This window comes from Pinus tabuliformis, chromosome 7, assembly GCF_031772625.1.
Source record: "Pinus tabuliformis cultivar Carrire ecotype Pingquan chromosome 7, CPIR1, whole genome shotgun sequence".
Taxonomy (NCBI): domain Eukaryota; kingdom Viridiplantae; phylum Streptophyta; class Pinopsida; order Pinales; family Pinaceae; genus Pinus; species Pinus tabuliformis.
The window spans coordinates 168,309,669-168,325,456 of NC_142293.1; the positions used below are offsets into that span (position 1 = coordinate 168,309,669).

A 15,788-nucleotide genomic window follows, 5' to 3' on the forward strand; every position below is an offset into this window, starting at 1 on the left:
AACTTTCCTTACATATACTTCATAGCATAACAGACAACATTTTCACTTAGACAACTATATACATATAATATTGCATTTTTTTAAAAGACATAAGCACTACCTCTTTAATGTCTTAATGATATTTGGTGTCATCGAGACACTGCTCCCTTAATCGTAGATATGGTTTTCTGTAACTATTTACAGCCATGGGTTACACCAGAACAATCCCTTTTTTTATCATTACTTCTTACAAGGACCTGTATGGTTATATTCTAGTAATATTATTATTATTATAGTGTTGTTACATGCATTTTTAATAGGTCTCAAATTTATTCAAGTGGGGCTTGTTCCTCGGGACTTGCCTAGTTTTTCTAGTCCTTTTTCAGTTCAAAAGTGAGGATTGTTCTAGGATAATGAATTAACCTACTTCTCCAATAAAGTATAATCAATCATATTTACTCATATCACCCATATTTTCCATAATAAATATTTACATGCATGAGACAAAATAAATTCATGAAAAACACTCGTTACATACTTATCTCATCCAAACAATATGATTCAACATCAAAAAACTAGGGACAAGAGTGCTCCACCCAACTGATGAGTATTATGTCGACACCACCAACTCAGTTTCTCCTAGAATATTTATTTGATAGAGACTTATTTAGATTTGTTTAGGGCATCAAGACTTTTCCAATCGAACCCAAGAACTTAGAATCACCAATCTGTCTTAGGGATCCCACTGGCTACCCACCATCTCACAGATGCCTAACTGGCAGCATCCTACCAACCTTCAACAACATCATGTTTCAAGTTCTACAACTTCAAATCCCCTCTTGGACCTCCTCCCACTAGGTACCAAGTCTCCAAGGTTGCCTCAGGTTTTCTTCCCTATCACCCTCTTGGCTTCCTTGTCCCCACTGAGATTATTTATCTGTAGGGAGAGGAAGAACTGTATTTTAAATGTATGGTAACTGAAACTCTCATTTAGCACTCTTTCCCATAGTTTTTTGACTGACCATAGTTAATATTATTTATAAAAAGAATAAAACAACATCCATGTCTAACCTTTCACATAGCCCACAATTTTACCAAATCCTTTGTGGTAAAACAAAATATTTACAACTTTTACCAGGGGGTGTTACATCTTCCCCCCCTTGAGTGAAACATCATCGTTGATGTTTTCTCTTCTCTTCAAAAAAAATTGAATATGCCTCACACATAGATTCATCATATTCCGAGGTAGCCCTTTCTTGGCTGAAGTGCTTCTATTGCGTTTAACCTAGGTTATAACTTTTCTTCTGTAGAATAATTTATTTTGATCAATAATGCGCAGAGGTTGGACCTACATCCACAATCGTTATGGTAATTAGTTTTCATCAATTATATATATATATATATATATATATATATATATATATATATATATATATATATATATATATATATATATATATATATATATATATCAGTCATCACTTATATATTTAGTAAGGGTCATCAACATACAACACAACTTCACACGGATTGTTAACCTGCACTTTATGAAAGCTAGTATGATCCAGGTGGATATTGGTGGCCACCTGGCAAGTCCACCTGTACCCCCACCATTGTTTCTCTCAGCATTTTCAGTTTCCTTAATTGTAGCACAACTTACTATTTTTAGCAGTTTTTCGGGTCCTGAATTTCTGGAGCCGTTTTGAGGCCCTAAACGACGTTTTTGGGAAATCTGGGGGCAACATGGGTCCATGGACCGATGTTGCCCTTCCCAAAGTGGTAGTGCTCGGATAGATCTTTCTAACGAGCTATTGTACGCGTCAAACGAAGATCGTATGCCAAAGTTACGACCCCGGGAAGTTGATGTACCAATTTACCCAAACGAGGCCCACAGTTTGGCGTTTCATCTCCTAGGGTTAGGTTTTGGAATGTTAAGGGTTTTCCATTGTTTCTCAACAATAAATAGGCCTTCGAGCCTCATTGTAACACAGTTTAGAGGCATGTAGCCACCACATCTCTTCTCAGAGATAAGCTACCATCGCCCTAGCTGGTGTATTTCCATTTCTGGTTGTAAGCATATTTCAGTATTTTCCATTAATGAAATGAAGTATTATTTCCGCTACATATTTGTGTATATGGTTATCTGTGTAATTTGTTGCGTTCCTGTTTAAATCCGGATCATAGTCACATATTTTCACACTCACCATTGTAAACTCCACTTAACCAATGGCTATGTCAATCGGTAAGGACACCACCACTTGAACCTGTTATAAATTTAGACCACAAAGACATCAGTTTTCAGTTGTGCTAATTTTTTAGGCATAATAATATTTTCAAGAACCATTCATAATTTTTGTCTTTCATGAGAAAGTGTAGCTAGTGCATCTTCGTACTAGGTGGCACTACAAAACCTTTCTCTTTTATACACATTAGTCATTTATTGTAGATTTTTTAAGATAATCTCCTTTCCTTGTAATATTCAACATAGCCATTTTATTGTCTACTTTATCCCAGTAAACTTAGTCATGACTATCATGGGAATGCCTTGCAATTTCCTTTAGTGCCATCCAAGGTCTATTTTGTAATTTTGTAATTTTTTATTTTTTTTTGGCTCCTTGTCATCCTGTATTGTTGGTTATTGATGTAAGTTACATACACATTTACTTTTATATCGAGGACTATGGTTTTTCCCTCTAGGCTCTCATGCTCATACGCGTATTGGTTTTATTATGCTTGCTATGTTACTATGCTAGGATACAGTTCTTTCCTTATAATTTGGACTCCATTCATCAACTAATTATTTAATTCATTTGACATGTAAGGTCCACTGGCATACTACTTCAATTCCAATCTGCAAACAAATTGTTATCTCATTGTTTGGGATGTATATTGGTAAGCTTGGTTCATTTCTTGTAGGGCAAATCTAGGGAGGGATGGTTGCCTTCTTTACCACGTGTTGATATATATCCTTCTATTTATTGATCATGTGATCCTCATGGACTTTTCTCCTAATGGTTTGTAGAGACAACTATATGTCCTTTCATGGTTTCAGGATCTTCAATTAATATATTTTAACCTTGATAAAATGTAAGTAATGAACTTCCATGCATTGTAGTGGGCCCTTTCTGAATTCCACTTTCAATTTTTGGGGGAAGAGATTGAGGTTACCACATTATACACCTACTTGGGGGTTCAATGAAAATTTGTTAATCTTGTTGGCCCTTAGTTGAGCTTCAGGCATGCCTTCTCACTATGACTCATCGAGGCATATGGATCCCTCACCCTTCTAGAGAGACACTACTTCCAAGGTCACTTTCAAGACATCTCAAAAAGCCCAAAATCAAACCATTGTGTTTGAATTACAACCAATCTTCAAGTTGATCCTGTTGGCGAGAACTACAGTTAAACTAAGGAACAAGCAAGCAGTACAATATATGGTGAAAAACCAGAAAATTTATGGACATAAGATGAGATGCACTAAAACATGTTTCCATGTTACTAGAGAAGCTAAAAGAGTATTCTCTTATCTTGCAAGGTATCTCGTGGGGTGGGGGTGTAATTTCATAGGTGCGGTACCTAACCTTGCAACAACCTATGTTTCTCCAAGGTCACGAAAGGTTATGTTACAAGTTACAACTATGCTAACAGAAACATCCTCCCCCCTTCCCCGCCCCCTGTTTCTACATTTTTTGCATTGAAATTAGTACAAAACATCCTCAAGATCATGCCATTCTTAGCTATTAGGTAGATCATGCCATCAATATAATCAAGTTGAATTTATGGCCATCTTGTAGCCTTGTCACAACATGTTGTCTGCACCTCGGTAACAAAGTGTTGGTATATCAAGCATCAACAATAGCCATTTATCTTTTAGTCTCAGTAATTGTCCAACCTTCACTTCCCTTTTTGTGTTGTTTTTACAACTTTCAATGCGGTGTGTTGTCGCTACCAGAGACAATCTTGGATTGCTTACAAGACCAGTGCTTGGGTACATCTAAATTGGTGTGTCTCAAATGATTCTCAAGCAGGAGGAGACATCACCCATGTTCTATACACATATATAAGAGGCATGAGTTGGTTCTTTCATCCAAAGATACAGGTCATGTATTTCAGTATTTCTACACATACATAGTTCCCAGAAATATAACAGAAAATAGTGGAGGTTGATCACTTCAAAGGCTTATAGTTTAATCAGCTTTATGGAATAAATGAGAGAAGACAAAGAGAAGGGATAACTCAAAATGTAGAGCTCAAAGCACCAAGAATTCTATATTAAAAACATAGAGCCTAAAACCATGAGATTTGCTACAATTATCTGAGTTACAGGTAGATATAATGGACTAAAAAGAAACTAGATGATGTGATTCATGTAGTGTAGTTTAAAGATATAATTTCAACCCATCAAATAGGCATGTGCACTAACATCTCAATGTGAATCTGTAGGCAAGTATGAAATATAATAGCATTTATTGTTACATGAATTCAGAGAAGAAAATAGACAAAATCGATGAAAACAAGAAATAACACATTGTAATACTTCAAAGGGGTAATCACCACTACTCCTGTGATATTCTGCAAGATCTATGTAACTAAGTGATACAGTCTCACAAAAATATCAGCCTTTCTTTGCAGATTTCAGAACCTTTATTCAGTGTTTCTACCCCCTATCTATAAGAATAGGGGGTGTGTTATCAATCTTGATACAGCACAAAATATCCCTCAACCGAGTCTCAGTTGTTAGATCAGCTTGTTGTCTCGGCTAGGGAAGGCTTTGTGTCCCAAAAACATCACAAAAAGAGTAATTGCCTCATAAAGGAAAGCACATCGCAAGATCAAAAAACAGATGAAACATTAATGCAATATCTATGCGCCCCTCCCTGTAATTACTTCGGCTTCAGGTTGTATCTAGTTCACAGTATGGTCTCCTGTGCTTCTTAGCTAACTCTTGTCATTTCTTCCTTTAGTGCCTTTGGCGTTGACCTTGGAAGCGGGTCACAAAGAGCCATTTCTGAGTCTGCCCACACTTATTTTTAAACTCTCCCTCTTCTTGATTTACTACTATAGCTACTTTCGGCAACGACCCTGTCATTTATGCCTTTATTTCATTCGGCGGTGACTTCCGGATCCGTGTCACAGTGGGCCTTTTTTGGATCAACCCATCCCGTGCCTTGAATGCACCACCTACTCTTCTTAAAACCATAGTTGTCGACCCATCACCCCCTTTAAATCTTTGTTAAATACTATTGGTGCCTTGAAAACGCCTGCTGTCGTGTTTCATATTGTACCCAGGAGTCCTTCACATGTTTGTTAAAATGCTATTACTCATTTACATATAATTGAAAATTAGATTAAATAATTTTTTACTTATTAAAAAGAAAAGGACAATGGTATAGAAAAATGTAATTTAAAAAGTTCAACCAAATAATCTTCTACTATAATGAAACATGGTAAACTTTAGTAAAATGACAATGGTATGGAAAAATATTCTTAATATATCATGCAATTTACAAAGTTCAACGAAATAATCTTCTACTATAATGAAACATGGTAAACTTTAGTAAAATCCTATTAAATATCATTAACCATGATCAAATCATATTTATTCATTTTAATGTAATAAAAAATTACATGTTAAAGATTCGCCTGTTTAAAATAGATCTAAACTAAACTTCTTTATTTTTAAGCAATTCGTTTAATTCCCTATGCATATTATTTATGGTATTCATTTAAAATGTCGAACCCCACAAGGCATCTAGTTAAAACATGTTGAATGTGTATCCACAGATTATGTATATATTTCTTGTTATTCATTCGTGTAATTAAGAAAAAAAAAAAAACCTATCGAACCATCTTGTCCCCTGAATATCAGCGTATTCCCGTCGAACTAGCGAAATGAAAAACAATAATCATTTAGGGTTTGTCGTTTACACACCCCATCTGGTATCTATCAAATCTCAACAACATACGAAGAAAATTACAATTAAAATTAACTTCATAAATAAAAGAAAAGTAGAAAAAATAAAATTGCTATTAAAAACACCCCATCTGATATCTATCAAATCTCAACAACCTACGAAGAAAATTTGAATTAAAATTAACTTCATAAATAAAAGAAAAGTAGAAAAAATAAAATTGCTAGTAAAAACAAGCCAAGGTTGATGTACTATGACGGCATAATTGTTAGATTAGAGTATACATACAGCGGATTTATACTCAAAGACTTTGATGGTAATAGTAAAGAATAATTCACAGAGACACACAAATGGAGAAACAAGAAGATTATTCAATCAGAAATACCGGAATAGAATTTATAGAGGCAGAAGAAGGATCTAGAATATTATGTGTGATTCAGATGGAGATCTGGAATGATCTAGAAACCACTGGCGGTGTAGGAGAATCTAGAATCCTGGAGATCTAAAAAAATCTAATATAGAAGGATCTAGAACATTGGGTGAATTTGGCTTCACACTTAACATTCTCCCACTTGAAGCCAAATAAGAGTCATCAAGTCACACCGAGTCCTACCATGCCTCTACATAACTCATGTTTATTTCATGGTAGAATCTTAGTGAGCATATCAGCAGGGTTCCTATCTGTATGGATCTTTTCCAAGGATCACTGTTCTTCCTCCAACACATGCCGAATCTAATGGTACCTTAAGTCAATATGTTTGGTTTTTGAATGAAATGCTAGGTTTTTCGCTAAGTGAATGGCACTTTGGCTATCACAATATAACACATACTTGTCTTGTTTTATTCCTATCTCTCCTGGGAATCGTTGCATCCACAACATCTCTTTACAAGCTTTTGTTGCAGCTATGTACTCTGCTTCTGTTGTAGAGAGGGCTACTATTCTTTGTAGCATTGACACCCAAGATATTGTTGCACCTGCAAATGTATACAAATAACTTGTAATGGACTTTCTGGTATCCATATCTCCAGCCATATCTGCATCTGTAAATCCTTCAAGCATAGTCTTATCATGACCAAAACATAAACAATAATGAATAGTACCCTTGAGATACCTTAAAATCCATTTTACTACTTGCCAATGTTGTTTGCCTAGATTGGTAAGGAACCTGCTCACTACTTCCACTGAATATGGAATGTCTGGTCGTGTGCATACCATGGCGTACATTAAGCTGCCAACTGCTAAAGCATAAGGAATTCTGCTCATCTCTTTTTTCTCCTTGTCATCACTAAGACATAATTTAGTACTCAACTTGAAGTGGGCTGCAAGTGGTGTACCAACTGGCTTTGCATTCTTCATATTAAACCTGTCAAACACCTTCTTGATATATTTTTCTTTTGACAACCACAACCTTTTGTTTTCCCTGTCACGCATAATTCGCATGCCCAATATCTGTTGTGTTGGTCCCAAATTCTTCATTGCAAATTTGCTACCCAAATCTTTCTTCAACCTATTGATCTTATTCTTATCATGCCCAACAATCAACATGTCATCCACATATAACAATAATATGATATACTTTCCTTGATCATACCTCTTGATATAGACACAATGGTCAGCGTCCAGCCTCCGAAAACCATGTTCCAACATGAATGAATCAAATTTCTTGTACCATTCTCGAGGTGCCTGTTTCAACCCATAGAGACTCTTCTTCAACCTACAAACAAGGCCTTCTTTGCCTTTTTCTATGAAGCCTTCTGGCTGCTCCATATAAATTTCTTTCTCCAATTCACCATGAAGGAAAGTAGTTTTTACATCTCACTGTTCACATTCTAGGTCTAAAGCAGCAACTAGACCAAGAATGACTCTAATAGATGACATTTTAACAACAGGTGAAAAAATTTCAGTGAAGTCAATACCTTCTTTTTGGGCAAAACATTTCACCACCAGCCTTGCTTTATACCTCTCATTCTTTTCATTACCTTCATGCTTAATCCTGTAAACCCATTTGTTTTGTAGAGCCTTTCTAGTTTTTGGGAGGTTTACCAACTCCCAAGTTTTATTTTCCTGCAAAGAGTTTATTTCTTCTTCCATTGCTTTCTTCCATTCTTTATTGTGCTCGACTTTACAAGCTTTTTGAAAACAATTAGGTTCACCTTCATCGGTCAACAAAATATAGTTTGAAGGAGGATACCTTTGTGAAGGCTTATGAGGCCTAGAAGATCTGCAAACCAACTATGGTGGTGCATTATCAGGTTGACTCTCCTATAAAGGTTCCTGCAAGATTCCTTCTTCTTGTTGTTCATTATTTTCCACTTGTTGTTCTTCATGCTCCTGAATTTGCTGTTCATTTTCTTGTATTGGTGGTATGTTTTCCTGCTGCTCTTCAACCCTGTCAATAACCTTCTTGACTTCCAACTCACCTACAGTCCTCTTGAACATTTCTGACTCATTAAATATAACATCCCTGCTTCTAATAATTTTATGTTTGACTAGATCCCATAGACGATAACCAAGATCTTCATCCGCATATTCCAAAAATATGCATTTCATAGATTTATCATCTAGCTTAGTTCTATTTTCTTTGGGAATGTGTACGAATACTTCACATCCAAATATTTTCCAGTGAGAATAATTCAAATTCTTACCAGTCCAAACTTCTTCAGGGATACTACCATCCAAGGTTGTAGTTGGAGATCTATTTATGAGGTAGCAAGCGGTCCTGACTGCTTCAGCCCAAAAATTCTTCTCCAAACCAGAATTGGACAACATACTTCGCACCTTTTCCATAATGGTGCGATTCATCCTTTCTGCGACACCATTCTGTTGAGGAGTACTAGGCACAGTGTTCTCATGCTTTATGCCAAACCTATTACAATATTTCTTAAATGCATTTGAGCAATATTCTCCACCATTATCTGTTCTTAAACACTTCAGCAATTTGTTAGTCTCTCTTTCAACAGCAACATGGAATTTTTGAAATATTCCAAACACTTCACTTTTATTTTTCATAGGATATGCCCAAACCTTCCTGGATGCATCATCTATAAATGTTACAAAATATGATGCTCCTCCTAATGATTTGATGTTAATAGGCCCGAACACATTTGAGTGTACCAATTTTAACACATTTTTCTTTTTGTCATGGCCACCTCTAAGGAATGAAACCCTTCTTTGTCTACCATATACACAATGCTCACAAAGATCAAGATTGTAGGATTTCAAACCTGGCAATAAATTTTTACCAACAAGGATTTTTAAGCCCTTCTCACTCATGTGACCCAAACGCTTATGCCACAGATCTGATGAATTTCCTTCTTTTGTTACAGTAGCCAAATCTGATTTTCCTACTACTGTCTTCAATGTGTATAATGTTCCTATCTTGGGTCCTTTAGCCACGACCAATGCACCTTTGCTAATTTTCCAGCCCCCTTTTCCAAAGCTTGTTGAATAGCCTTCATCATCCAATTTTCCTATAGATATTAAATTCATGCGCATTTTTGTTATATGCCTGACCTGTTTCAACAATATATCTTGTCCATCTTTCATCTCGATCTAGACATCTCCCATTCCAACAATACTGCAAAAATGATTATTCCCCAAATGCACTCTACCATAATCACCAAGATTATATGAAACAAAACTATCTTTGCATGGGGTTACATGGTGAGGTGCCCCAGAGTCAAGGGTCCAATCAAAGCCACTGCTAGATGTATATACACATGCATCCTCTACTGAAACAGTAAACAACACATCACCATCTGTGGTTACAGCAGTAGTCTCACCTTCATTTGTGCTGGATGACTTGTGATTTGTACTGGACAGTCTCTAATCCTTTTGTCATTTCTTCCAGAATCGACATTCTTTCTTCATGTGCCCGAGTTTGCCACAATGAAAGTAGATGATTCTGCCTCTCCTTGATTTTGATTTGCCTCTTGATTTTGATTGCCCTTGCCGGCCTCAATACATTCTCCTACCACTATCAGCTAGAGCTAGATCCTCTCCTCCCTAGTTTTCTGCAATTGACTTGCGTCGCAGTTCCTCATTCATTAAACTGCTACTAACATCATCAAACTTCAGGGTCCCTGTAGTTGTTGAAATGCTCATAGCTACAATTAAATTTTCCCAGATGTCTGGCATAGAACACATAAGCAAAATAGCTCTAATTTCATCATCTAAAATAATTTTAACAGAGGCACGCTGATTAGTAATAATATTAAATGCATTCAATTGTTCAGCAACTAAAGCACCCTCCTTCATTTTCATCAAGAACACTTTGTTTGATGTCGTGTTCTTCTCAAATAGATCATGGAGCTTTTTCCATAATCTTTCTGCCGTCTTTTCTCCAGACACATTGAAATAAACATTCTTCGCTAAATATTGACGGATTGTTGCAATCACCTTTCTATCTAGCTTATTCCACTCTTCATTTGTCATCGATGAAGGTTTCTTTGTTGTGCCCTCAATCAGCAAACACTGATCTTTTAAAATCAATATATCCTCCATCTGTGATTTCCATAGGGAAAAATTAGCCCCGCTCAACTTCTCCATATGTGTAACTGTTGTCTCCATTTTCAGCAAATTCATGCCCCAAAACACAAAAAAAACTCCACTTAAAAATAAAACTTTAATTATTACTCTTTATCTTTTTAAAATACCTTTTTCAAAATTCTTGCTTCTTTTAAAATATACTTTTCAAAATTCCAACATATAATTATATATGTTTCATAATAAATATAAAAAACATATATAATGTTTTAACCTTTTTACATTTCACACATACATATGCTGGTTTGAGAAAAAATTTGAGGTATAGGGGCAAATTTAATGTAAAAAAAAAACTTATGAACACCACATTTCAACTCCAATCTCCACGGATCTCCACGTTTCAAACTCCAGGAATACTTTTCACCATAGATCCACGACCTTGTTTTTCTTGTAGCAACTATCTTTTAGTTCTAACGTTCCTTCAACAGCTCCAGGGTAACAACCAATGTTTTAACGAACATTGCCAAAGTAAGGCGATGGCACTAAGCCGGTTGCATAGTGGATATTCGACCCTAGCTCTGATACGAGTTGTTAGCTCCAGGGTAACAACCAATGTTTTAACGAACATTGCCAAAGTAAGGCGATGGCACTAAGCGGGTTGCATAGTGGATATTCGACCCTAGCTCTGATACGAGTTGTTAGATCAGAGTATACATAACTCACAGCTCGAGGGGTAACAACCAATATTTTAATGAACATTGCCAAAGTAACGCGATGGCATTAAGTGGGTTGCATAGTGGATATTAGACTCTAGCTCTGATACCAGTAGTTAAATCAAAGTATACATAACTGACAGTGGATTTATACTCAGAGACTTAGACGACAATAGCAAGGAATAATTCACAGAGACACACAAATAGAATGATTTAGAAACCAGTGGCAGCGTAGGAGGATCTAGAATCCTAGAGATCTAGAAAAATCTAATCAAGAAAGATCTAGAATACTCCATAAAATTGGCTTCACACTTAACAATAATAATAAAGTTTAACAATAATAATAAAGGTGGACGTATTCTGTGGACATAATAAAGAGTTGTGTTTTTATGCCTTTGCCCAACTACTGGTCTGCTGCAATTCTAAGTCTGTCTTTCTCATAGATGGAAGTCTCAACCTCATCGTGTTCTTCTGCTAACAACAATGGCGATGGCAGTGGCCGGCAGCTTCATGTAATGATGTTTCCATGGCTTGCTCACGGCCATATCTCGCCGTTCGTACAACTTTCAGCCACACTCGCACAGCTCGCCATTAACGTCTCCTTCGTCTCCACTCCTCTCAACATTGCCAACCTCAAATCCTTCTTCGCCCGTCATCACAATGTCCACCCGCTGGAATTACGGTTACCGCCAGTGGAAGGCCTGCCCGCAGGGATAGAGAGCACCAAAGATCTGCCAATCCATTTAGCGCCTCTCTTCGACAAAGCCCTGGACGGACTGGAAGAGCCCCTCGAACAACTTATCCGCCAGAATTGTCCGGACTGCATCCTCTTCGACTTCGCGCAATGGTGGGTTCCCCGGGCTGCCGACAAGATGGGGATACCCACCATTTTCTTTGCCACTTTTGGCGCGGCTTTCACTGGCTATGGCCTGTCTCCATCTTGGCGATGCAACGGGGGAAAAATCTCGGCCGAGGCCCTCACGAAACCCCCGCCGGGTTATCCATCGAATGCCGTATCATGGGAACTCCACGAGGCGCACAGCGTGCTGGGCCTCTACCGAGTCCACCTGCCAAACGATATCAGTTATCACGAGCGCGCGCTCAGATGTTTTGACGGCTGCCGCGCCATTGCCATCAGAACGTGCAATGAAATTGAGGGGAAATTCATACAGTATTTGCAGAGTGTGACGGGCAAACCGGTATTCCCCGTCGGCCCACTACTTGCCGATCTTAGCTCAGCCGTAAATTCTGAGGAAGAATGGGGTTGCATTAAATGGCTAGAAGCTCAGGCGGTAGCTTCGGTCGTTTATGTATCGTTTGGCAGCCAAGTTTTTATGAGCGAAGAGCAGACCCACGAAGTGGCTCTGGGTTTGGAGGGGAGCGGGCAGCCATTTCTATGGGCACTGCGTTGCCCTGACGAAAACCAACTTGGGGTTTGGCTTCCTCAAGGGTTCCAACAGCGTATAGGAAAAAGGGGGCTTGTGGTGGGGGATTGGGTTCCCCAGAGGCAGATTTTGTCGCATGCTTCGACGGGAGGGTTTTTGAGTCACTGTGGATGGGGTTCATTGTTGGAGGCCATCAGCTCCGGGGTTCCTCTCGTTACACTGCCTGGGCACTTGGATCAGTGCCTTAATTCCCGATTGGTTGTTCGGGAGTTGGAAATCGGGTTAGAAGTTAGAAAACGGAGCGATGGGTCGCTGGACCGCGACGAGATCTGCAAAACTGTGCGGGCGTTAATGGTGGAAGATGGAGGCAGAGAAGTAAGGAGGAAGGCCCGTGAAATGGGAAATGTGTTCAACAATCAAATTCTCAGCAGCCGAGGTGAGGGCGGTATTCCATCGCAGGAGGTGTACATAAATGACTTCATCGGACACCTCCATTTTCTGAAGGCAGCTTCGCGTGCAGAATAATGAGAGTTGAATGTTTGCAATGAAAGCAGAATAGAATAGGTAATCCGCCTTCCGCAACGCATTGTCATTGTTTCTCTTTTGCTCAACTCCGTTGTGTTGGATCCTCAAGTTATATGTGTCAATAATTATGAAATGTGGTGCTCCGCGTATAACGTCTCTATTTTAGTAATGTAACATCTCTATTTCATCATCTTAATGGTTCCTTGCAGTCATACAGTTTCAAACGATTTCCCCGGAACAGATCGTTTAATTTTCAAGGAAAAACCTTGTTTTTTATAGTTGAAAATTTTGCAAAATAGCATCTATAGGACTATGTCACTCATACTAGATATTTGAGCTAATGATCTCCAACCGCACAGCCACTCTCCAACAAATCACATACATCATATCTTAGATTTAAAATTTCCCATATAAATCAAATTCCTTTTATCACAGATAGTTAAGATGGCATTAGCATTGCGTTTAAAGGTTTAAATTTGATGTGATATCTTATTTAAAAATAAAAATAAAAAAATTACGGGGCTGTGGAAATTTTGGCATGATTTTTGTTAAAATCAAATTTTGGGAAATCTAACCTAAAGTTATGAAATTTCATGATTTTGGATGTGGAGAGATTTTTTATAAGGCTGAATCTATTTTATTTTTGATGATACTAAATCTATTTCCACCAAAAAAAAATTTATGAATGATCTAAGTGTCCACCCACCCATTCACTCACATCTCATAAGGCTGTAGTCAATCCAACGGCAGTTCCCAATGATGCAACTACTGATTAGTTGTTCCTGGGCTAAAAATAATCAGCTTGCTAATGGGTGATAAATGAGGTTATATAAGTTTATTGTTGGATTTTGTTTGACCAGTTATTTAACCATGACATATATAGCCCCTGTGCATTTATAGCCCATGGGCAAGCTAATTATTTATTGAGATTGTTCTACTCACTTTCTGTCTAACTATAAGCTGCTAAAGGTTATAGTAAAGTTCTAATTATCTACCGTCCTTATTTTCTAGTTTTAGATATAAATATATTGTAATGTAATGTACACATTATTAGTTTTTGGATTTTAGATTTTCACAATTTATGATTTTTCCTATAATATTTTTAACTCTTGATTTTTCCCGAATATTATATATTGCAGCTTTAAATTCTAATAAATTTTCTTTTTTCTAATAGAGAAATTTGGTAGAGCAGGATTTGGTCCAGGAGTAACAGAGTTGTGATGAAGTTGAAAAACAGCATCACCTCAAGTAATTTCCATTTAATCAAAAAAACAAACAAACAAACGTTGTAGTCATGGGGGAGTTGGAACATTTTGGCCCCGAAGAAACAGCACATTGTATTGAATTCAAATTAATTATAACGTTGATGACAGACAGATTCTTGGCGTGTAGAGCACACGGGAGAAAAAACTCAGGATCGTTTGAAAATGGATGTGGCATAAGGCACTTAATGCACTATTTTTTAGCATATTGATCATAAAAAGGTAATAAGTTTGGTTCAAAATGCATTTTTGAATGTGTTTAATGTAATAGTAACCAATTAATTGGTCATATTTTGTTCATACTTATTTATGTTATATTTGTAAGAAGAATTTTGGCGTAAATTACGTGAGAAAAGATATCCGAAGTTTTTCTTACAACTATTATGGATCACAGAAACCTGAATTCAATATGTTATATTCCTCAAGCCATCCATAAATGAAAATTTGCATCTTTCCATAAAACAACTAGGACGTGTTTTAGTAAGAGATAGTGTGTTTGAAACAAAGTAACAGTACTGAAGAAAGTAATTGGTGATATTTTTGTCAAAGGACATCCTGTGACTGTTCAAAGGCTTTCACATTAACAACACAGAGAGCGAGGTGCAAAAGGAGGCAGTTGATGTAGTTATCGTGTGCAGAAAGAGTATAGGAGGCTCTACAGAACAAAGCGAAAAGCTGCTGCTATTAAATCGCAAAAGGTGTATAGGAGCTACAGAACAAGGCGAATCCCTGCAGACTCTGCAATAAGTCTTCTATACAGTGGAATAAAGAGCAGAATAAAAGCCAGGGAATTTCTTTAATTAATCTATCACACCTCTGATTTTAAATAGGTTATAAAGTTCTTGGTGCTCTGGAGTTGTTTACTCGTAAATTTATGAATTTCCTTTTTATTTGATATTTTTTTCCAATGATGGTATGTTTAAATTTACACAAAGATTCAGGATTTAAAACATTGATAAATTTCTTAAAAGGTTATTGTGGATAGATGTTAGAAAAATAGAGTTTAACATTTATTTATGAAAATTATTAATTTTATAGTATGGTTAATAAGATATAGTATTTTTGGTTATTATTATCTATATGAAATTAATTAGCAAGTAACCATTACACTATGTTGTAGAAAAATTATCAGAGTTTGGATTTTTGTTTCTAGAAAGTTTTTAAAATATAAATTTAAATATTTTAGGTTTATTATTTTTGTAATTATTAATAGTTATATCGATGTTTATGAAATGATAAATTTATTTGTGAAATAATATTTTTTTTATTGTAAAGTGTGTTTATTTTATCATGGAGTTTTTAGAATTTCAATTTAGTTATAATTAATATCGAAATCATTTTAGATTCATTTTAAATTTGGATTTATCAAGGGTAGAGGATTAAATATTTTGAGGTGTAAACCTTTTTAAATTGAAAAGATATTTGTTCTTCTCTGCATTATAGATACACTTAAGATGCATTGAGTTTGTTAGGGGAAAATTAATAATATGAGAATAAAAAGTATATAAAGTTTGAAACTATATAGA

At 36.5% G+C, this 15,788-nt stretch overlaps 1 protein-coding gene across 3 annotated transcripts; it reads left to right on the plus strand.

Moving 5' to 3' along the window:
- The first annotated feature begins 11,446 nt into the window (after window positions 1-11,446).
- On the plus strand, window positions 11,447-14,982 carry LOC149246362 (UDP-glucosyltransferase 29-like). 3 transcript variants are annotated; one of them, XR_016266521.1, is made up of 3 exons: window positions 11,447-13,039; window positions 14,374-14,484; window positions 14,812-14,982. XR_016266521.1 is itself a non-coding variant. In XM_089457886.1 (2 exons), exon 1 carries the CDS (start codon window positions 11,534-11,536, stop codon window positions 12,998-13,000), a length of 1,467 nt encoding a protein of 488 aa, XP_089314012.1. In that variant the 5' UTR covers window positions 11,447-11,533; the 3' UTR covers window positions 13,001-13,039; window positions 14,812-14,832. The 3 variants fall into 3 exon arrangements, 2 of the variants coding, with proteins under 2 accessions (XP_089314012.1, XP_089314011.1); XM_089457886.1 differs by lacking the exon at window positions 14,374-14,484 and having other exon boundaries at window positions 14,812-14,832; XM_089457885.1 differs by lacking the exons at window positions 14,374-14,484; window positions 14,812-14,982 and adding an exon at window positions 14,175-14,314.
- Window positions 14,983-15,788: the final 806 nt, after the last annotated feature.

Bases quoted from the DNA above. Each gene is read 5' to 3' on its own strand.
- LOC149246362 (XM_089457886.1), top strand. From the start codon at position 11,534: ATGGAAGTCTCAACCTCATCGTGTTCTTCTGCTAACAACAATGGCGAT.